At 40.7% G+C, this 24,495-nt stretch overlaps 1 protein-coding gene across 1 annotated transcript; it reads right to left on the bottom strand.

Annotated features, from left to right (window-relative positions):
• Positions 1 to 18,444: 18,444 nt before the first annotated feature.
• AVPR1A (arginine vasopressin receptor 1A) lies at positions 18,445 to 22,887 on the bottom strand. Its single transcript, XM_029954307.1, has 2 exons — positions 21,577 to 22,887; positions 18,445 to 18,961 (listed from the first exon to the last, which is right to left on the bottom strand). Exons 1-2 carry the CDS (start codon positions 22,553 to 22,555, stop codon positions 18,675 to 18,677), a joined length of 1,266 nt encoding a protein of 421 aa, XP_029810167.1. The 5' UTR covers positions 22,556 to 22,887; the 3' UTR covers positions 18,445 to 18,674.
• Positions 22,888 to 24,495: the final 1,608 nt, after the last annotated feature.

Below are 24,495 nucleotides of genomic sequence, written 5' to 3'. Positions count from 1 at the left end.
ATTAAATATCAATGGTAATAATAGTGATTCTTAAACAATTTTTTTTAATGTTTATTTATTTTTGAGAGAGAGAGGGTGGGGTGCCGAGAGAGAGAGTGAGACACAGAATCTGAAGCAGGCTCCAGGCTCTAGCTGTCAGCCCTTGAACTCATGAACCTCCAGATCATGACCTCAGCTGAAGTTAGACCGACTGAGCAATCCCAGGCACCCCAATAATAGTAATTCATATTGGTCTTGATGACTGTCTCCAATTGCAACATTTAGCATGAAATTGAAAGCGTTTGTTGAGAGACAGACTAGCATAGTGCTGCAAGTGAAGTTTTTATAGCCTCATTGCTGAGGTCAATTGCTGGCTGTGATCTTCCTAGAGGTGGAAACTCTGGCAAGCTTCACCTACTCTCTATGCCTTACTCCTCTCATCTTTAAGAAGGGGTTAATAGTTTCTAGCTCATACCATTTTTGTGAGGTTTAAGTGAATATTTTATAAACACTTAGAATTTTTAACACCATAGTAAGCATTGATTTTAGAATTATTGCTTTATCAATACCTTTAGATACATTTAGTATGCACTAATAATTTGAAACAATTGCAATGTACTAGTTTAAAAACATTCAATTACAGTAATCTGCCCCATCTGGGGTTTCAGTTTTTGAGGTCAACTGCAGTCTGAAAGCAGGCGATCCTTGGACCTATCGTCAGAAGGTCAGTCGTAGCCTAATGCTATGTGATGATGCCTCCTTCATTCCCCTCACTTCATCTGTCATGTGGGCATTGTATCATCCCACATCATCACAAGCAGAGGGGTGAGTGCAGAACAATAAGATATTTTGAGAGAGAGAAAGAGAGAGACCATATTCACACCTTTGTTACAATATATTGTTATAATTGTTCTATTTTATTATTCTTCTTAAAATTTCTTTCTTTTTTTTTTTTTACAAGTGCCCCCCTCCATGACTATCACCCCCTTTCCCACCCTCCCCCTTCAGTCCTCGGTTCCTTTTCAGTATTCAATAGTCTCTCATGGTTTGCGTCCCTCGCTCTCCCCAACTCTCTTTCCCCCTTCCCCTCCCCATGGTCCTCTGTTAGGTTTCTCCTCTTAGACCTATGAGTGCAAACATATGGTATCTGTCCTTCTCTGCCTGACTTACACTTATTAATTTCTTGCTGTGCCTAATTTATAAATTAAACTTTATCCTAGGTGTGTATATATAGGAAAAAGCATCATATATGCAGGGTTTGGTTATATTTCCAACATTTCCCCCCAAATATTATTTACTATTAGGAATCTATATAAATTAGTGCCACTTGTATTTCTGTAGATGTAGGCTGCTGGATATGAAGTGTGGGTTTTCAGTAGTTCTTTTTTTAATGCTATTTATTTATTTATTTATTTATTTATTTATTTTTGAGAGACAGAGCGAGCAGGGGAGGGTCAGAGAGAGAGGGAGATCTAGAATCTGAAGCAGGCTCCAGGCTCTGAGCTAGCTGTCAGCACAGAGCCTAACGCGGGGCTCAAACCCACAACTGTGAGATTATGACCTGAGCCCAAGCTGGACGCTTAACCGACTGAGCCACCCAGGTGCCCCTTCAGTAGTTCTAAATGATATAAAGCCCTCTTGCTTAAGATGACCCCACTGGCTTTTTACCATTATCCAAATATCTGTTACTTTTGGATAAAGCACTACTGCTTTTTATTTGTTTTAAAGGAATTGGACTTCTCAGCCATCTCCTATGGTCAATCTCTGCCTTGTATTTGGCTCTGCCTTGGCAGCATGGATATGATTGGATATGTGTGGCGTGGGGCTCCAGGAAGACATGCCAACTAGATATTGGAATGTGTCAGTCTCCAACTTCACAAATATTCTCTTTTTCCTAGGTATTATTCCCTTGAGTGTCTTCTTCCAAACCTCAGACTTACATGCTTTCTATATGCTGATGACTTCCAGATTTTGCCTCCAGCCCTGCCCACAACCCTGCTCTCCAGGTTCATGTACCCAACAGCCCATTTGATATCCTCTTATTCCTGGTATTAGCCAGAATGTCTCTAATACCACAATATTTAGTATTATATGTACTGATCTGAACTAGAGTCTTTGTTGAAAGGCAGATCATCATGGAGTCTCCAGTGGTACATTTAGATGTCTGTTAGGTATCTCAATATTAATATGTTCAAAACTCATGATCTTCAGTTAATGATCCTTCTTTTCTCCATTAGAATAAATAGAAACTGTTCTTTCATTTGCTCAAGGTGAAACCTTGGGTAACTCATGATTCCATTCTTTCTTTCATGTCTTCATCCAATCCTTTAGCAGACCAGTCAATTTTATATTCGCAGTTTATCAGAACCTCACTACCTCTTACAACCTGCCCCACTGCCATGCCAACCTGAGCCATCTTCATCTGCCATCTGGCTCTCTTGCAAAAGCCTCTAAACTGCTCTTCCCGCTGTAGTTCTTTTCTCTGTAGGATCTATTGCCAACACAGCTGCCAGAATCATCCCATAAAACACACATTAGATTATGTTGTTCCTGTGCCTCAAAACCTCCATTGGCCTTGCACTTCAAATTTTTCTTTTTAATGTTTATTTATTTTTGAGACAGAGAGAGAGACAGAGCGGAAAGAGAGGGAGACACAGAATCAGAAGCAGGCTCCAAGCTCTGAGCTGTCAGCACACAGCCCGCTGCCAGGCTCGAACCCCCAAACCACGAGATCATGACCTGAGCTGAAGTTGGCCGATTAACCGACTGAGGCCCCTGGCCTTCACCTTGAAATGGAATAAAACTCCAAGTCTGCCTAACATTCACAGCCCCCACCTCTGACGTCAGCTGGACTCCTCTCTGCCTCACTCATCCCACTCCAGCCGCCTGCACTTCGCTGTCGGTGGTTCTCCTGTGTGGTGACTTGGGTCTGTTGCTTTCTCTGCCTGCATCGTTCATCCTTCAGATGTCCATAAGGCTCCCTCATTGTCTTAAGGTCCTTCCACTTAAAATAACATCTTATTCAAGAACTTTTCCTCATCATGCCATACAAAATGGTCCCCACACTCTACTTTAGTTGCTCACTACCCATTATCTCTGTATCATTTTTCTTTATGGCACTGTTTTTCATTTGATACATTTCTTTTGCTTCCTCATTGCATGTCTGGTTCACCGCCATGCCTGTAGTCATGTCTACATATCTAGTAGGTGTTCCATAAGTGTTTACTAAGTGAATGGATACTGTCATTATAGGAGGACAGTGTGTAGTGCATTTTCAGTTAACAATATTAAAATCTGAAAAGGCATAGGTGGTTCTTACAGAGCTTCCGAGAACAGAGAGACTTCTTCAATAGAGTCTAATTTCTATTTAGAGATTTAACTCTGTTCAGAGATTAGATTGATACGTAGGTGGAATGACTTCAGAAATGCTCACAAATATAAGTGTATCTAGTCCACTGGGCCTTAGATACGTTTTATGGGCGGAAGCCATCCATTTTATTTATAAATGTCAACACTTCATTGGAAGGGTGACATATATTGAGGAGTGATTGATTGCATAATTGTTTATTTGAGGACTTTTTGGTAGCAGAGAGGGAAATGACACAGAAAGCGAAGCTGTAGACACCAGCAGCAGACTGCCCATTCCTCTGAAACAGCACAGCCTCACTGGTAAAGCCTGGAGAAGTCACCTGGGCCTAGTTTTAAATTCTTGCTCTGCATTTGGTGCTTCTATGATCTTGGCAAGTTGCTCTGAATCTGTTTCCTAATTTAAATAATAAGCTCTATAAAGGTAATACTTAGATAGTATCTATCAGATTTAGAAAATGGGCAATGACTAGTAGCCATTTAAAATTTTTCTCTAGGGCTAGATTCTATTTCATAAAGATATCAGACGCTTATTAAAGAATGAGTACTACATGTCAATAATCAGAAAAAATTCCAAGTTTATTATGAAACAGATGCTTGATGTAAGTCAAATTCCCTGGGTAAGCACTGTGACTTTCCATATATCCTAAATGTTTTGTTGGACAAATGCTGTGACCTCATTCAGATATATACATTTAGCACAGTCTTTTTGAAACTCATTATATATAGTACAGAGTCCAATTTGAGGAGTAAGAAGTCTCCTTTTCCCTAGCTGGATTCTACACTTCTGCTTACTATAGCCAGTGCTTGGAGGACATCTTGGGTCATAGGTTGTCTTCATGTAAGAAGAAAAGCCTGCAAGTTATATGTGTTATGGAGCCAGGAATGCGGTTCCCCAGATACTGGCTCACGAGCAGGACTGTCTTTTTCTTCTCCAATGGAGTTATTGTAAACAATTACCATATTCTGATTAAGTTCTGAGCTTGTGATCTTACTTTTGACATCATAATGGCATAATACTGATTATTGAAATAACTAAATATTCATGTAACTATATTGGGAAGGTGGGAGAGGAAGGATGAAGGGGACAAAGCTGAATCTCATGACAGGAAGTCAATAAATGACTTAAATAAACTCACACATTTAAGAATAAGTATGTTATTTAAAAGTATAGAGGTACTTGCCTCTGGGAAACTGGATTAGTTTTCATCATCTTTGTACCATCTGATTTTTTAAATTATGTGCATATTATTACATTGTTAAAATAGGATAAAAATAAATGGAAAAGAATAAACATTATAGACATAGTAAAATGGGAAGTTATCAGATAAAACATGTTCAATGGGTCAATGGCGCTACTATGATATGACTGTCCAGATCCTTTAGGAGGACAGCTCAGTCATCCTGCCTCATACTCAAGTGTCTCCTAGCAGCAAGAGGTCTCGAGGATTAGCCTTTATGAGACAGCCTGTGATCACAGGGTAGTTAGGTAAGGAAGATCTTCTATCCTGGAGGACAGTGTTCTTTTTTTCTTCTTCTTCTTCTTCTTTTTTTTTTTTTTTTTGTTATCAGTAACATAGAGTCCCCTCTTTTCCTTTTATTTTTTTTAAGATTTTATTTTTGAGAGAGAGAGAAAGAGGGTGTGAGGGTGTGTGAGCACTTGAGCAGGGGAGAGTGGGAGAGGAAGAGAGAGAGAGAGAGAGGGAGAGAGAGAGGGAGAGAGAATCTTAAGCAGGCTCCACATTCAGTGCAGAGCCTGGGGCTCGATCCCATGGCCCTGGAATCATGACCTGAGCTGAAATCGAGTTGATGCTCAACCAACTGAGCCATCCAAGTGCCACTAAAGCTTTTATTTTATAAGTAAACTCTATACCCAACATGGAGCTTAAACCCATGACCTTGAGATCAAGAGTCACTTGCTCCTCCAACTGAGCCAGTCAGGAGCTCAGAATCCTCTTTTTTAAAAAATGTTTTTAAATGTTTTTTAATTTTATTTTTGAGAGAGAGAGCGAGAGAGCGTGTGCTAGCACAGGCAAGGGAGGGGCATAGAGAGGGAGGCAGCATCTGAAGCAGGCTCCAGGCCCAGATCTGTCAGCACAGAGCCTGACACAGGGCTTGAACTCACAGGCTGTGAGAACATGACCTGAACCAAGTCGGACGCTCAATTGACTGAGCCGCCCATGCCGGGGTAGCTCCGGCTGGTCCAGGGTCCCCTGAAGGGTTTGTGGCGGTGGTGAAAAATTGAGTTGAGGGAGATCCACGCAGTTTCTTTCTTTCTTGGTCACCAGCCTGGCATCTCTCTGGCATCTCTCTCTTGCCAGGTTTTTTGCCTTTATTTATAGATTTATGACATCAAAAGATGGAATTTTTACAAATAATTCTCAGTTATAAAGATACTTTGAAAAGGGCCCAGAAACAGGTTTTACAGAGGCATTTTTGCAGAACTACTCTAATTACAAAGAGGTAATTTACACATCATAGGATAACAGGATATTCTCAGTGAAGAGCAGATAACATACATATTTGTTTGAACCAGTAGTAAATCTTACAACTAAGATAGGATGTTTTCAGTGAGAAGCAGATAGCAAACACATTTTATAACAATAATGCTAAGATTCAGGCAAAAACAAGGCTATGAGACATTCTATTTGGCTCACAAGAGGAAGAATGTATTCCCGATGGTTAGTAAGTAAACCTTTTGTCAACCTTGTTCTTTGATGTTGAAGGTGTAAGGCCATAGGCGGCCTAGATGAGCCAGCCTTTGCATATGAGTTTAAGTTGTAACTACTCTTACCCATCCTCACAGTGGGCACCAAATTAGCATATGCATGTGCAGTAGTTATGCCTGGCTCTTGTTTGTTTCTTATTCCTATTTACTCAGGGCCAGAGTAAATATTATTCTTGTGTTCTTTAACCCCTTAGGAGAGCCTTTCCACAACATCTGCAGTACTTTGTTTAAATTCTTCTTTATAGAGGTGGGAATATGCTTCTTCCCATGAGGTATCTGTGTGGGGAATATCGGTATGACTTGGAACATTGTGAGGCCTAATCAATAGCAACAGGCTTAATTTCACATGAGCAGTAGAAGCAGAAGGAGATGCCAGTTTCTGCTTCTCATGGCAGGAGCCATGCACGTCTGCCATTTCTTTACTGTGACCGTGTCATCCAGCAAGGCCTGTTCAGCTCCCCGCACACCCAGGCACCCTCCCCACACTTCTATTTTTTAAGGTTACTTTTACTCTGGCCTTGGAGTTTCCAGGTCCATTCTCTTCTTCTGCATTCTCAATCTAGAATCTGGCAGCTACAAATAGAAATCCCTAGAGCAACATCCTCATGCAAGAAACAGGGTGAGGAACCTCAGAAACCACTTCCCATGAAACCAGACTGGACAATTTGATTTTACCTTACCATTTCAGAGGCTACATTGTTAAGATATGGGACTGATCTGGGATGAATCCTTGAAAATGGATAGACTTTTCATGGCATTACAGAAAGAAGCCCCAAGGCCCCCTAAGACTTTGCTACTCAAAGTGTGGTGCACAGACCAGCAGTCTTGCCATCACGGGGGAGATGTTGGAAATCCAGAATCTTACAATCAGTCCTAGTGAATCAGAATCTGCTGAATCCATCCACTTTTAAGGAAGATCCCTAGGTTATTTTCACATTTAAGTTTGAGAAGCCTGGTCTGAGGAACAGGGAAGCAGACATGGGTGGGCAGGGGGGCTGATGAGAGTTTTGTGAACCAGTGTTAAAAGGTCCAGCTGGGAGGAGTTGATCTCTCGGTGCAAGTGGCAGAACCTAAGAGTACAAGACAGACTGCATTACAGGGCAAATGGGCCAGCATAATGTGGTGACACCAATATCTGATGCCAGTAAGTGGGAAGGAGAAACAATTTTAGATTAAGAAATGAAATATTCTAGTTTAAAGACTTGTCTTTGGTTTTTTTGAGTTTATTTATTTAGACAGAGACAGAAACAGTGTGAGTAGGGGAGGGGGAGAGAGAGAGGGAGACCAAGAATCCCAAGCAAAATCCACACTGTAGGCACAGAGCCCAATGTGGGTCTTGAACTCATGAACCCATGAGGTCATGATCTGAGTCAAAACCAAGAGTCAGATGCTTAACCAACTGAACCACCCAGGCGCCCTTAGAGACTTGTCTTAAGCTCCAACACCCTGCCTCCAATTCAGCACAAATCTAGACAGGCAAATGGGAAAGGCTTCTGCAAGGTGCCTGGAAATAGGGACCCTTTCCAAGGTCAAAGATGTTACAGCTGATGCGAAGTCATTTCCCTCCTTCTTCCTCAGACGTTCAGAGATAATATTTTCTGTGTTTGAATAAGAGAGAAAAACAACACCCAATTAAACCTAAAATATTCAGAGAAAAAAATTCATAAAACCTAATGATTCATTTACCAATAGAAATAGTGATTTGCTCATACACTTACAATGTCTACAGAGAAATTCATTAATAGATTCAAAATGGTAAAGGCTAATTGTCAGTTTCATTTCTTAATGAAGCTATAAATCATATTAATTAGCATTTTATTTGAGATTCTGAACTTTTAATATCTGTTGGAAGGTCAGTGCAGGTCTTGAAATCACAGTTTCATACTCTCATCACACAAACAGAAAAGCCAGTGAATGCTCTGGGGACAAATGAACTCTGACATAATTCACCCACGTTTGACACCAAACAATACCTCATTCACTCAAAACATTCATTCCTATACTATGTACGGAATTGTACATTGACTATGTATTAAAGATGCCTTTCTTTATTGAACAATTTATATATTTACGTAAGGAAATTATCAGTTGTGCTTAGCTAAGTAAGCCATTGAAAAAAATCCCCAGAGGCTTATTTTTATAGTCATCTAAATTGTAACCAGCCTTTTGAAACTCCTTCAGAATTTTTACCTGATAAATTGTAACTTAAAACAGACATGGGGTGGGGGGAGAAATACATTTATGCATATTTATAAAAACTTGCAAAAAGGGGCACCTGGGTGGCTCAGTCGGTTAAGCATCCAACTTCAGCTCAGGTCATGATCTCACGGTTCGTGGATTTGAGCTCCGTATAGATCTCTGTGCTGACAGCTGGAGCTTGCTTCAGATTCTGTGTCTCCCTCTCTCTCTGCTCCTTCCCTGCTCATTCTGTGTCTCTCTGTCTCTGTCTCTCTCCCTCCCTCTCTCAAAAATAAACGTTGAAGAAAAACTTGCAAATGGCAGATTTTCCTCTTCCATCTTTGTGATTAGAGTCCCTGTTTCCATCCCAGGAATCTTAATCATTTATCTGCACTGTTTTGGGTCAGGGTGTGGGCAGATCATCTGGATGCAATGGTAAATGTTGTTTTTACAAGATGAAGCAATCGAAGGATAATTAATAGTTGAAATACCCTCAAAATGTTAATATTTTATGTTTTCGTTTTTAAACTGGAGTTGGATAAGAATCTTATCTGAGCTCTTTGTTATCTCCAAATACAGTCTTTGAATTCTTTGGATTTTCTAAAGGCTCTCTCTGTTTACAGGCTATTCTCTTGCTTTTCAGATCTCCATAAGAATCAACATTTTTTGTACGTTCTGTGATTCAGCTCTCTCATCAATGGGCAACAGGGCTTGAGGAGCCAGATGCATTACTTACATTCAATGTAGAAGAGCTTTGTTCCTTTGGACAATTCGGTGCTAGTTGAGCCAAGCTGGAAAGTAGAAATTGGCAAAAGGAAGACGCTTTAAGGCTGGTGTAAGGAGGAGGGAAAGGAGAAAGACCAGAGGAGTATACATGCCTCTAACAGAGATTTTGACAAATGTCTGGGCTCATATGAAAGCCTAATTGTGGCATGATTTTGTTTTGTTATGTTTTCATTTGTTTTAAAATACCTTAAGTTTTTTATTTTACATAGTATTGTTTTACAATAAACCAGTAATTAGGTAAGCTGGAGCAATGATCCAGGCTAGGGCATTAAGGACACAGTGGATGTTAAAATGTAACACACAAAACCCTAAAGACAACGAAAAGATCAGGGGGTTCCAGGGTTTGGAGGGGGGTGTGGGATGAATAAGCAGAGCAGGGCAGGTTTCTAGAGCAGTGAAACTACTCTGTATGACACTATAACGATGAATATGTGCGATTTTGCATTTGCACAAAGCCACAGATTTTACACCAAGAGTAAACCCTGACGTAAAGAATGGACTCTGGGTGATAATGATGTGTCAACATAGGTTCATTAATTGTAACAAACATACCACTTTGCTGAGGGATGTTGATAATGAGGGAGGCTGTGCACATGTGGTGAGAGGGGGGAATATGGAAAAATCTCTGCATCTTCCACTGCTCAAAAAATAGTCTAGTAACGATATATAGTATATACTATATATACAATATAAATATATATAATATAAACATATTTAATGTTATAAGCATAGTCTATTATAAGCATAAACATATTATATAATATATAAAACATAGTCTATTAACTATACATATTATATGTAATATATATAAAATTAACTAGACCTATTATATATACAATATAAACTTTGTAGCTTATAATATAAACACTATTTAATATTAAAAGGTTAACTATAATGTTTAATATATTATATATACAATATAAACATTAGCTGGTGCAGTTGCTGACGTAAAGAATGGACTCAACTGCTCGACTGCTATGGAAAGAAATGTTACAGAATTTGCACATGAACAAAAAAATGCATGAAATAATCAAGAAGAGATAGAAAACCCAATGATCTGGATTGGCCTCCCTCTATGAATATTAAGAGATGAGCGTCTGGTACAGTATTTTGAGATGACCCTGTTAACTATGCACCATGAGACTGGAGGGTAATTCAACATGAAGAAATAGCAATTTTATAAAAGTAACACAAATACATAAGGAAGGGCAAAGTCTGAATTATTTAAGTACCCTGAATATGTTTCACAACTAGTGTAAAGGAAGTGAAGGAAAAAGAAGTTATTTTAGAAGCTCAGTACAGTTTGAGCTCTTTGATCTAGGAAAAGCAAAACTTTGTAAGGGATGAGAATGGCTCCCTTTGCTTGAGAAACACCTTAAAGACAACGCACAGTCTTAAAAGGCATAATCTAAGTAAGAGGGCTTTAGATAAAAAAAATCTAAATAGCTCTACAAACTAAAATGGAGAAATTGTTAATTTCTGGCAGTTGGAGAAACTGGGTCCTGGGGTCTTGGTAGAGAGAGACTTGAGCAAGATGGCGGCTAGCAAGGTCCTAAAGAAGAGAGTGATGAGAGACCAATCCTCCTTAGATGGAATGGCCATTGACCTTTCAGATGGTGAATATGAATCACTGTTTCTTCTGAGGCATGATCTAAGTCCCATGTTGACCCCCATCCTTCAGGGGAACCCATCATGTAAGGCAGCCCAGTGCTTATACAGAAGGTGTTGGAAGAGAAGTGGTGAGGGGAATGAGTAAGGAGAACATAGTCATGAGAAGTAAATTAATGAGCTGTAGCTGAGAGTTCAATAGAAGCAGAAATTCGTGTTGTCCTCAGGATTCCACGTGGATCTGGAGCAAGGCACAGACTTTGTACAATGTCTGAGATGAGACCAAAACATTTTATTTGGATATAAAGGTAAGGGTGAGCACAGAGAACTAAAAGTTTGCGGCATCCATACAGGCAGTGGATACTTAGGTAACACCAATTTGTGGGGTGTAGTTGTAGTAAAAACATGGATACTTTGGTAAACTATGGAAGCAGAGGATCAAATATACAATTTGACTTAAGTTCTGCTGAATTCCTATAGGGCAATGTAGTTACTAACCTAGGGACAAGTTCCCATTACTGTGGTAGTGACAAAGCCTTTCTATTAATATCATTTTAAGTTTTGGTTTGAATCTGTACATTCATTTGTTCGCAACCAAAATGGTATTACTTAGGCTCTCTAGATTCATTAAAGTTATTTTCCAAAGATCATTCAGCTATTGGTGGTAGAAAAACTGAGGCTTCTGATTCCCTGGGGTTGTACTATTTTCACAATACAAGACTCTTGTGATTAAAGCTTTCCAGGTTTAAACACAATGTTTAACATACGGATTATCATATATATAATGTAGATTGTATTTATTGTATTTGTATGTATTGTATACAAATATATATATTTAGAATATCTATAGTAATTACATTAATTAAGCAGATGCTAAAGAAAGTACCTATTATATGAGAATGCACAGATGAAAAGGACATACCTCCTATTTTTAAGTATAATATGATCATTGTGGAGAAGACAGACTAGTAAACCAACATGGCAAATCATTTTGTATGTGTCATAATGAAGGCATTTAGAGGGCATTTGCAAAGTATTAGGGAAGAAACGCAACTCTGGAGATTAAGAAGAGATAAAGATAGAGAACAAATGAATGAATTAATTAAAAATTTTATACGAGCACGTTTCTTTATGAGTTTCTTCTGGTATACAATGAAACTATTATTTCAAATTCACCTGATTCATAGGATCTTGTGGAAATATGCTTTGGTAGAAATCCTGTTTATTCTTAAGCATTTATAAGTCTTTTTAAAATAACAGTGAGTTTTAAAATAACAGTATTTTAAAATAGGGACTTTAAATTCCCTTTCTCCCAGTCTGGGCATTCACTGCTTCTAGAGTTTAAGCCAAACCCAAAATAAGCCCTTTAGTCTATGCTATTAGAGTTAACTTGTAAAATAATAATAATAAAAAAGTGACAGCCTAAGTTGAAAGTATGATTTGAATTTATGAACCCACAGGGTAAAGAATTCTAATTTTAAAGACTTTTAAAGGGGAAGAATCTTGATCTTTGGGCCTAGAAGTCAGTCTTAACCAACTTCTGAAAACTAATAGAGATGAAATTTTTAGGCTGAGAAGACACACAGGATCTCAACTAATTGGATTATTTTTATTGTCAATACAGACTACAATAAAAATTGTTTGCTTTCATGATTATAACTTACTGAAATGGCTGTTACAAGTTTTATTTGTTCTTGCTATTGTCAAATAATATAATCAAGAACACTTTTGTGCTCAAATATAAACCTATCAAAAGCTTTCAGCTAGAAAGCAGATCTTATTTGTTTTTTTCAAAATCAGCATAATTGACTTGAAATATATTTCATTATTAAACTAGATTGTGAGAGAAGTATTTCACATTAAGTTGGCATTTTCATTTATAGAATCAAGCCAATATACAGTAAAATTGAGAAATAAATATAACAGTTATATTTCAATATAATATGACAAGCCATCTTTTTCTTGTAAAGGACTGTTAGATACAGTCACAAACATCATCAAAACCAGAATCATACAATTACCTCAAGAAAACACATTAAAATCCTTCTATATAGCATAACAAGCTAAGGGATATAGAGCATTGAATAAAACAGTTCCCAAAATGGGAATACTAAGTATATAACACTAGTTCTAAGTAAATTTGTTGTAATAATGAGCTAAAGCATTATAGAATACATAAAGTCAGAATTCCTATGAAATAAAGACAACTACTTTCATGTGGAGAAGTGCTAATGATTTTTATTAATAATGATTGTTAATTATTCTGATATTACTATCAAATTTATTCTCAGATTTGGAACACAAAAATATTTAATTAACTCCATCACATTTTGTTTTTATTTAGATATAAATCAATGCAAAATGATGTGATATAAATATATATAAAATAAAGAAGAATGGCATTTAACTTTTAGCCTTAAGATACAATTTGATGCTGACATACTCAGGTCATATATATTTTTTCATTCATGATCATTTAATGGACTTAAAAATTGAGTTAGAATAATAATCTTAAAATGCCTATGTGTGTGGTGGAATCACGCAATTTGAGTGCTTCAACCTATTTAGTCTATCTTGGGGACTTAAAGGAAGTTATGAAGAGTTTTCAATTTTTGCACAAATTATTTTAGGTCGAGTTGTGGTAAAGATTAATTCTTTAGGGGCACCTGGGTGGCTCAGTCAGTTAACTGTCTGACTCTTGATCTCAGTTTAGGTCCAGATCTCAGGGTTGGGAGTTCAAGCCCTGTGTTGAAAAAAAGTTATACAAATTCCTTCTCTAATATTTACTGTCTTGTGTTACTCATGATTCCACGTGTTGGCAATGGCATTGAATGGTACTAAAAGGGAGGTAGATTCAGTGTCTGCTTCTGCACCTGCCAGATGGCTCTGCCATGGGCTTCCTCTAAATACAGCTATTGCCCCCAGTATGAAAATGCTTTAAGGGCCCAGTTTACCTGGGTTTTAAAGGAGCCTAATCTCTGATATTTGGGATGAAGGATTAGGTTCAGTCTCCCTAAATGGTTCTAATCTTGCCTTATTGGTAGAATCAAACTCTGAACTATACTTTAAAACTTGGAGTCTCAAATTCCATTACAATAATAATATGGGTTTTAGAGTTTGAAAAACTTAAATCTTTATTATTTATTTATTTATTATGTTTTCTTATTTCTTTTTTAGAGACAGACAGAGACCATGCAAGCAGGGGAGGGTCAGAGAGAGAGGGAGATACAGAATCCGAAGCAGGATCCAGGCTCTGAGCTAGCTATCAGCACAGAGCCCGACGTGGGGCTCGAACCCACAAACCATGAGATAATGACCTGAGCCAAAGTCAGATGCTTAACCAATTGAGCCACCCAGGCGCCCCAGAAAAACTTAAATCTTTAACCTAATTGAATTACTATCCTTGTGTAATAATAAAGTTGTGTTTGATTTCCATTTTAGGAAGTATAATAAGTTTAGGAGGGTTCTATATGTCATTAAGTTTACTTGAATTTTTTTCCCCTTAAAAACCACACCCTTTGCTCATTTATGGTGTAAGACTACTTGGATGATGATGGAAGTTCTGTGTGTAGGGCGAGTATAGATGTAACTGAAGAATTTCACGAATTTCCTTCATAGTTATTTTACGCTTTAAACATACTGTCCCAAATCAACCCATTAATTACTTAATGCACACTCTAAAATGTTCCTTATTCAGGGTACCTGGGTGGCTCAGTCATTTGAGCACTCAACTCTTGATTTCAGTTCAGGTCGTGATCCCAGGGTCTTGAGATCAAACCCCGTATTGGGCTCTACACTGAGCATGGAACCTGCTTAAGAGTCTCTCTCTCCGTTGGCCCCTCTCCCTCACAAAAAAAGTAAAATGTTCCTTTTTCATCAACAATGAATGTTTATTAAATGCCACCACCAGTTTCTCTGTACCAGTGGATTGTTTATTAATTACATTCCCCATACCCACACAGATACATTAATATTGTATACTTGCACGATGTTCCCACAGATAACTCTGCAAAATAAAATAAAGCGATGTAACGCCTTTGACTGCAAGCTTTCATTTGGCATAATATCTCAGATCTCCTCAGCCAAGAAAAGGTCCTAGCATGCTCTTCTTTTTTTTTTTTTTTTACCACCTACAGTTTCCTTTCTTCTTTTTTTAAAAAAATGTTTTTTATTTTTGAGAAAGAGACACACAGAGCATGAGCAGGGGAGGGGCAGAGAGAGAGAGAGAAAGACAGAATCTGAAGCAGGCTCTAGGCTCTGAGGTGTCAGCACTGAGCCCGATGAAGGACTGGAACTCATGGACTGTGAGATCATGACCTTCCCAAAGTCAGGTGCTTAACAGACTAAGCGACACGGGACCCCCACCCTTTCTTCTAAAATAGGCAGGACTCCTCCAATTTGGTGTATTGTTTTGGGACATATGAATACGATACATAACATTGGGTACATAACATTAAGGAAGTTTAGTAAGTAAGTTAAGCTTCTCAGCCTAAATCACAGAGACTAATGCCATCTATTTGCCTAGTACAGAACTAGTGCTCAGGATCGTCTGGTGTTTCCCCTATCCTTTTATATTATCTTGTCTCCTGATGCATTTAAAATGAGAGAACAGGCATGCCTGGGTGGCTCAGTTGGTTAAGCATCTGACTTCAGCTCAGGTCATGATCTCATGTTTGTGGGTTCCAGCGCTGCATCGGGCTCTGTGCTAACAGTTCAGAGCCTGAAGACTGCTTTGGATTCTGTGTCTCCCTCTTTCTATGCCCCTTCCCATACTCTCACGCTGTCTCTCCTTCTCTCTCAAAAATGAACATAATTTTTTTTTAAATGAGAGAACACAGCTGGGTAGGTTGATATACAACTTATTTGGGAGATGTTCCTAGATAGGAGATTCAACCTGAATTGTTTTACCTGGAGGTACACGTCTACATTTTGAAACAATCTGTACAAAAACCATGAAGATATTATTTTTGGAATTGGATGGGCTCATCTTTGTACCAACCCAAAGGGCCTTAGTTTTGAATTGTCAAAGAGGAGTTGTCATAGGGGCTGACAAGCATCACGAGGGGCAGGGTTACCGAGATGCTATTATGACTCAAATGATGAAGAACTGATTAATTAATCGGTGGCTCATATTGTACCTTCCAGTGCTGTTTAAGAGACATATTTCTGATTTTTAAAAAGCAGAATTCTAAAACCTGAGGGCTTGATTTCTATAAAACATTTGCAAACTTTTTGCAGGCCTATCAATCCAAGGAGTAACAGGCCTGAAAATTTAGAAAGGCAAGAGAATGAAGAGAAGTGAACTTGAAGCTTCAAATTTTCACAGTGTCATCTAGTCCTATTTCTTATCTACAAAGTTAAAAAAAAAAAGCAACCAACAATAATGCTATTAAAATAACTATTAATTCCTCTAAGGGATGCAAAATATTTATGATATATCCTCAAATCACTACACGATCTCTAAAAAGGAGAAGGAGACAGACAAAATAGCCTGGAAAAAAACACCGGGTTCCATTAATGAAAAATGCAGTAGCAACCGTCAAGTAGTGCTGTAATTTATCTGTTTAGATATTTAAAAAATTGATGCTCTTGGCAAGCTTTGATTTACCTGCATTTATTTATTTTTTAATGTTTATTTTTGAGAGAGAGAGTGAGAGAGAGAAAGAGAGAGCAAGTGAGCAGAGCATGGGCAGGGGCAGAGACAGAGAGAGATGGAGACAACAAATTTGAAGCAGGCTCCAGGCTCTCAGCACAGAACCCCAACGCAGGGCTTGAACTCCTAAACCATGAGGTCATGACCTAAGCCAAAGTCTAATGTTTAACTGACTGAGCCACCCAGGTGCCCCGGGTTTACCTGCATTTAAAGGCAAGCAAGTTCGATCTTTGAATTGAAAAACTCTGGTTAGGCAGGAGTCTGGCTTAGCGGCCGCTGGCAGTGCTTTCCGATGGATCAGCAGAGCTATATTTAAATTCTTGGATCTTACTGCCGAGACATGAAACCAACAAATTCTGGTTAATGGAAAGTAAACAGGAAAAAGCTGTTCAATTCTGAAGACCCTAAGACTGTAATAAAAGCAACTGGCACTTGACAGTGCTTTTCAGGTATTATCAACTTCACTGTACAGCCAAGGAGATGAAGGCTTTATGTGTGCTTAAGTAATTTGCCAGAGTCATGCATTAAATAACAAAGGAAACCATACTAGGTGTAGAGCTGTTTCCCCCATCTCCACCCTCATTCCACCCAACCGTGCCTCTCTACTCTATGTAACTGTGAGATGGTTGAGAGACTGGAAGGAAAGACCAAATTATTTTTAATTAAACACAAAGGCACTTTCTAAATCTTGAGTTACTTTTTAGGAGACTCTTATTTATACGTTTTTTAAATACTTTAAAATATTTTTTTAATGTATATTTATTTTTGAGAGGCAGGGGCAAGGAGCAGAGAGAGAGAGAGGGAGACACAGAATCTGAAGCAAGCGCTAGGCTCTGAGCTGTCAGCACAGAGCCTGACGCAGGGCTTGAACCCATGGACCATGAGATGATGACCTGAGCTGAGGTTGGACACTTAACTGACTGAGCCACCCAGGTACCCCTTAATATTTTTTTAAATGTTTATTTTTGAGGAGTAGGGGAGGTGTAGAGAGAGAGGGAGACACAGAATCCAAAGGAGGCTCCAGGCTCTGAGCTGTCAGCACAAAGCCCAACAAAGGGCTCAAACCCACGGACTGTGAGATCATGACCTGAGCCAAAGTTGGATGCTTAACAGACTGAGCCACCCAGTCGCCCCAAGAGACTCTTATTTATAAATCTGGACACTTTAGACATGAAGTAATAATGTTAATGTCCACCACAACACAGGATACCTTGTAACACTGGTCAATATACGTTTACAGTGTTTTAGACAAAATCTACATAGTACCTTGGGCAATCTATTTCTACTCTTCTAATAAAACTGGATATTCTTTATACAAATCTGAATTTAAAATGGCCTCAGAGTGAGAGAAAAAAAGATTTTATTAGCCATTTGACAACATTTGCTCTAACCTTCAGCATCTTAATGAATTATACTTTCCACAACTGGTAAAACACGAGGAGGCTAAAGCAAGGAGGGAACTGTCAGTTCTAAAGTAATCATTTTGAAATGTAGCATTTAACAGAACTTTTCTCTTTCTTCTCTGAGCTAAGCAGCCCTGCTCCATATGCCCCAACCACTCATGCCTGTCCAAGGGACCATCCTGTCTCCAGACCACTGTTTGAGGCTACATTTTGTGTTGTGTTGTTTTGTTTCTTTTATGTTTATTTTTGAAAGACAGAGAGAAAGAGAAAGAGAGAGAGAAAGAGAAAGTAGGGAAGGGACAGAGAGAAAGGGAGACACAGAATCTGAAGCAGGCTCCAGGCTCTGAGCTTTCAGCACAGAGCCAGACCTGAGGATCAAACTCACCAACTGTGAGATCATGACCTAAGCTGAAGTCAGTCTCTTAACCAACTGAGCCATGTGGGTGTGCCTGAGGCTACATTTTCTGATGCATAAACTGATTTTTATTGGGTGGAAGAAAATGTCTCTGAAGGTTCTTCTAATTCCTTTCAAATATGAAAGCCGATGATTAGTTCACTTTGTTTAGAAATGATGTCCCTACATCATATGACTTCTAAGCCAATCAAGCCTTAAGTTCTGTCCATAATAAAAAGAAAAGAAAAGAAACCAACAACAGAATGTAAAGCCAGTGTGGTTATGTTTTTTCCTTTAGAATTATAACTTCTATTATATTTCTGAAAATTAGGCCTGTGAATTTTTAGTGTAGCATTTTTTGTAACTTTTAACTTTTTATTTTTTATTAACATCCCATATAAAACAATTCATAACTTTTGGTCATAGCAGTGAGAAAATGCAACTAGAAACACAGTCTTGTACTCAACAAACTGATTGATGCTTATCTCTTAGAAGTTCATTTGTTCTCATGATTTCCATCTGGATTCAGCCAGTGGACCCAAAAGTCCAGCCCAAGAGTCAGGCTGCATGAATCTGGGCTCAGGTTGAAACGGGAATGAATTTGACGGACTTGGAGGATTTAGGCGAGTCCTTCCATGTACCCATACTGTCTGTCGGGCTCCGGTTGTTAGTGTAGGAAGTCTGTCTTCTGCTCATACTGTCAGAATCTTCTTTGTTGAACGTTTGCTTCATGTTCTGACAGCATAGGAAGCTGTGGACACAGTCTTGCAGGAGATGACCGCTAAAGAACATGTATATCCAGGGATTACAGCAGCTATTCAAGGAAGCCAGTAATGCAGTGATGGTGATGGCTGGGTTTTCTGATTCTGTACAAAAAACGTAAGGGGAGATTATTTAAGTAGTCCAAGTGAGCCCTGGGTAAACTCATTTTTCTACTGACTCTTAAAGGTGGGAAAAAGTTATGCGTTAATATAGAAAATGAAGTATATTGTTTATTAGTCTGGGAAATAGCTGGTATCTGGAAATTGCTTGGTTGTGAAATATTTTCATAAGCAAGATGCACTAACATTCATTAAAATATCTTAAGCCACTTAAAAATATCTCAGTAGAATGAGTGGGACTTTTAAGAAGTTAAGAATATGAAATAATTTATTTAAAAAATTTTGTATTCTTTATACTAGCATTAGTATGTGCCAACGAACACAGCACTTACAGAATGGCTGCAATTTTAATGAAATTTGAAAAGTATAGCCACATATATCAAACGGTATTCATCATAACAACTAAGGCAAAAGTATGACATTATGGACAATGTTTATAGTTCTAAATTTTTAAGTATTAAACACATTTTGTAATAAGAGAACTATATATAAGGGAATAGTAGTAATAGGTCCCTGGAGGATACATTATTTGCTTGTTTCTGGAGTTGTTTGTTGTGGGTTTTGTTGTTGTTAATTTTTCCATAGTTTCTTTTGATTTTAAAAGAAACCATCTTTGTGATTTGGATAATTAAATTATATTAAGAACAGCTGAATTAGGAAATTACAAGTTTTTGAAATATTTTATGCTATTTTTTCGCATTGCCATGTAGTATTCCATTGTGTGTGTATCTTCTTGATTCACTCATCAGGTGATGGACATTTAGGCTCTTTCCATGATTTGGCTATTGTTGAAAGTGCCACTCTGAACATGAAATCTGGCCATTTGTAGCAACGTGGATGGACCTGGAGGGAGTCATGCTAAGCGAAGTAAGTCAGGCAGAGAAGGACAGATACCATATGTTGTCACTCATAGGTCTAACAGGAGAAACCTAATAGGAGACCATGGGAATGGGAAAGGAGGGGAAAGAGTTAGGGAGAGGGAGGGAGGCAAATCATGAGAGACTTTTGAATGCTGAGAACAAACTGAGGGCTGAAGAGGGAGCGGGTGGGAGGGTAATGGTCATGGAGGGGGCACTTGTGGGGAAGAGCACTGGGTGTTATATGGAACCCAACTTGGTAATAAACTATTAATAAAACAAATTTTTAAATGAAATATTTTATGCTAATTTGCACTGGTAAACAACATAAATATTATAATCTTTCACAGAACTATGACACTGATAATATATCTTTTTGAAAGATAAGAATAATCAGCAAGCACTAACTTTTTCTTGATTATTAAATATAAACTTGGGTCTTTTCACTGTTGTTATGCTGAAATAAATTACAGGTTATTTAGTCATACTTTGTGCTAAGCTGCTACTATTAAAGGTTTTCATGATCCATGGTTAAAGACTGTATTCAAAAAGAATGAAAATCATCAGCATACCTATGCACAGGTGGAGACGTTTCTAGAAATTATGTCTAAATTCTGATAAAGCAATGATTTGACTGAGTTTGTTAAAGCAATAATTAGACTGAGTTTCTTATTTGATTGGCAATAATTACGAGGCTGCTGAGATCAAGCAAGACCAGAAATGGTAAACCAAAAATATAGCATTTATGTTGTATTATTTATTATCGGTGATATTATAGCCATGCAAGTATTTTTATTTGTTTGAATTAAATTCACCCTCAAATATTTTATTTGCACATATAAATCACATAGACTCCTTACTACAATCTCAAATAACGAAAGGAGACAGTTCTTCCCAGATACCTATTTCCCAACTATAGCTTATGTTGGTAACATTCCTGTAATATATTTTATTTTAAAAAGTTGTTTTTTTCTCACTAAAAGGAAATCACTTTTTTTCAAGAACCAGTATGAACTAATGTATTTTGGGGGGTTATTCTGCATAAATATTTATTCTCTACAAACTATTGCAAGGGTTTTGTGGGGAGGCACATAGCTATATGGTTAAGTTAATGCTGAAAGACTAATTAAAAAAATTAGAGTTTATCAACAATCCTGCCTTAAAATACCAGAAAAAGAGGTGTTACAGTAATTGTTAGAAAAAAATTTAAAAGATGATAAGAAATGGAACACTAAATGCTAATTAGAATTATTGACTCCTTAGGAATCTTCAGAAAAAAAATATGTCCGTTTATCTTTGTCCTTGGGGCATTTCTACAAAATTTTTGTATTAATTGTGATAACTTTTCACAAGCTAGCAAAAAGCAGTGGTTACAGTAGAAATATTTCTCTTAATCCACCAGACTTAAAGGCCAGGTAATAGTGCAGTGGTTAGTGCTGGCTAAAAGTCATTATCACGTTTTGTAGTTGTGTGGCTGACGCTAGGGCGCAGTTTCTGGATTTGTCCTAGGACCACTGCAAGCTACGAATGCACATTCCTGGTCCCCATTCCAGAGCTCCTGAATTAAAAGGTCTGGGGTGGAGACCCCCAGAAACCTGCCGTTTTGGTAACTTCACCCAAAGCTAGGCACGCAGACGTTTAAACACTACTGCCCCAGAGAATATTATGAAATGCACCCCCACACACAACCCTCGCCACACACAGACGAATTCCTGCACTCTCCTCCTTTCTCCGGGAACCTACCGATCCAAACAAACTTCTCATCCCAGACAGACCACATCTGGAGGATGAAGAAGGGCGCCCAGCAAACGATGTAAACTGTCACGATCACAAAAGTCATCTTCACCGTGCGGATCTTGGCGCGGGAAATGGTCTTCACGCTGCTGATACACGGCGCGAGCAGGAACCCCTTATGCAAAGCGCCACTCGCGCCCTCCGCGCCCTTTCCAGGGATCAAAGCAGCCTTTCCGCGGACGTTGTTCCGGATGTGGTAGCAGATGAAGCCATAGCAGGTACCCAGGATGACCACGGGCGCCACGAAGATGCCACCCGTCATCCAGGTCACATAGGCGCGGGGACCCCAGGGCTCGATGAAGGTGGCCCAGCAGTCCTTAGCCTTGGTGACGTTGTTCACTTCGACCATGGAGAAGACGAAGTACTGCGGTGTGCTAAGCACGAAGCTCAGCACCCAGGCGGCGGCGATCATGAGGCGCGAGCGGCGCGTGGGCTGCTGCAGCGTCTTCAGCGGGTGGCACACCGCAATGTAGCGGTCGGCGGTCATGACCACCAGCATGTAGGGCGACACGATCATGCCGAACACCTGCAGATGCTTCACCACGCGGCACAGCCCGTCGGGCCCGCGGAAGCGGTAGGTGATGTCCCAGCACATCTGCGGCAGCACCTGGAAGAAAGCGACGGCCAGGTCGGCCAGGCTGAGGTGGCGGATGAAGAGGTGCATGCGGGACGTCTTGCGAGGCGTGCGGTGCAGCGCCACCAACACACTGCTGTTACCCAGCACGGCTACCACGAAAGTCACAGCCAGCACGGCGATCTCCAGCTTGGCCAGCTCCTCGTTGCGCACGTCCCCCGGGGGGCCGCCGCCTTCCCCGCGCGTCTCCGCTTCCCCGCTGCCGTTGACACCAGCGGCCGACAGGGGCCAGCCCTGGCTGGCGTTGTCCGCGAGCCCCGCGGCGGGGCCTCCGGGGGAACGCATGCCGTCCATGCAGCGCCTCCGCGGCCGCCACGGAGGCCGGCTGTCTTCCCACCTCCGCTGGCGAGGGCTCCGGGCCCGTCGCGCGCTCTCCCCGCTCTCGCTGGGGTCGGCTCGCTGGGCCCTGCTGTCCCTCTGGCGGGCGTCTGCAGGCACAGCGTCCCGCCACCAGCCGGGCTGCTCTCGCTCGCGTCGCCGCCCTCCTTCCCTTCTCTGCTCTTTTTCAGCTCGAAAGACGCAGGGGAGGTGTGCTCCGAGCCTCTGAGAGCCCTGGGCTCCAAACTCAATTATTTATGCGGAGTTTGTTTCCCCGGAAAGCGCTCGCTCTGGCCCCAGTGGTTGGAGACTGCTTGGTGCCTACTCGGTCCGCACTCTCCTCCCACCACCCCCAGGGGGTTCTTTTCTTCTTTCTTTTTTTTTTTTCCCCCTCCTCCCTCCGTCGGTGATTTGTTCTCTTTGCATCACTGCTGCGGGGGTGGGGCTGGGAGACGCCAATTCCTCCGCTCAACAGGCGGGATGGAGCGCTTTCCCGCTCTCCTCTGACAAAAACTTGAAGCACTAGACGTGCTATGCCTTTTCTGGGCTTACCACCCCGTTTGCTCAAGCCCCACCTCAATAGCCACTTTAATTCCGCCTTTGACTTCAACAGAGGCGGTGGATGCGGTAAAACCCGGAGTCCGCCTCCCGGCGCTCGCGCTCTTTGCGCCTGAACTGGGAGCGCGACCCCGTCCGCTCCAGCAGGGGCTTCTACCTGCTGCTTGGCAGCCCGCTCCCCGGCTCGTTTTACTCCCAGGGCAAGCTGGCTCCGAGGATTCGGCCTCCCCCGCCCGGCTCCCTGCCCTCCCCCTGCCCCGGGAGGGTAACCACTGCGTGACTTTTTAAAAAGCGCTATCTGCCCAATAACATACCTGCGATTTGTTACCGGGCCCACGTTTGAACCCTGGAAGGACGCGCTTGCCGACCCACTGCAGCCCCCAGGGCAGCCGTGGGCGTACGGACGCCGGGAAAAGGATCCTCTCCTGGTCGGGGTGGGTACCTGGAGAATTTGTCTGAACTACATTCCTGGGGTTTCCTCCGGGAAGAGCCCGATTCCCACACAGGGGATGGGCGGAAATCGGGCCACAGTAGTCCGTGGGGACTTCATCCGGTTACTGCTGAATCGTGGGGACATCTCTTTGGATGGACAAAGAGCAGCTGCCTGAAGAGCGGCCACCCAGGCGGTGCCGTCCCGGGCATGGGAGCGAAAAGTCGCCGAGTCGCGCGCTCCGGAGTTAGAAAGATGCCAGCCCGGGTCAGGAAAGAGGCGCTCTCCTGGCAGCGAGACCACCCACGTATTAATTCGTAACTCCGGACTGCTAGGGCCGGGCTGCTGGTCCAGAGCAAAGGCAGACTTGCCCTCCACTTGAGCTCTGCTTTTGAACTTCGGTGAGGAGACGCTCGGAACCACAGCGAGGGGGAGCTGTTTTCAGGCTATTTCACAAAAGAAAAAAACCCAAACACTTGATAAGGTTATCGGCTTTGTAGCTATAGGAACGAACATGACTTTTTGGTCAGAAAATCTGTGTTTGGCGAACGTGGTATAAATTTGTCTTGGAAAAAATATACGTGAAATGGAGGCAAAAAACCCAGAGGATTTTCTGAGGTGCAGTTCTCACTGATCATTCCACATTGCTTTCCAGCTTATGCATGCAGTCCCGAAGGTTGTCACATTAAGAGAGGTGGGCCCGTCTCGGGAGTCCTGCTTCCTTGCGTCGCTGTAAACCTCAGTTATACAGCCTAAACATGGGGACAGAAGCACCTGCCTTACAAGCTGTGTTGCATCCTCTCATTTTCTCCAAGATACCTAGGAGGCAAACGATTTTTTAAACATTTAGAGGTGGCAATAAGTAAAAGGTTTCCAGGCCACCTTTCTGGAAAAAGCCTCCAGGCAATAGGTAATAGTTATGGACTTG

This window comes from Suricata suricatta, chromosome 10 (assembly GCF_006229205.1).
Source record: "Suricata suricatta isolate VVHF042 chromosome 10, meerkat_22Aug2017_6uvM2_HiC, whole genome shotgun sequence".
Taxonomy (NCBI): domain Eukaryota; kingdom Metazoa; phylum Chordata; class Mammalia; order Carnivora; family Herpestidae; genus Suricata; species Suricata suricatta.
The sequence above is the reverse complement of the archived record's forward strand: the minus strand, read 5'-3'. Positions and strand labels throughout refer to the sequence as shown.

Coding starts and splice junctions, on each gene's coding strand:
- AVPR1A (XM_029954307.1), bottom strand. CDS start 22,555: ATGGACGGCATGCGTTCCCCCGGAGGCCCCGCCGCGGGGCTCGCGGAC. Junction 18,962..21,576: donor TGAGAAGTTTGTTTGGATCG/GTAGGTTCCCGG, acceptor TTTTTTGTACAG/AATCAGAAAACCCAGCCATC.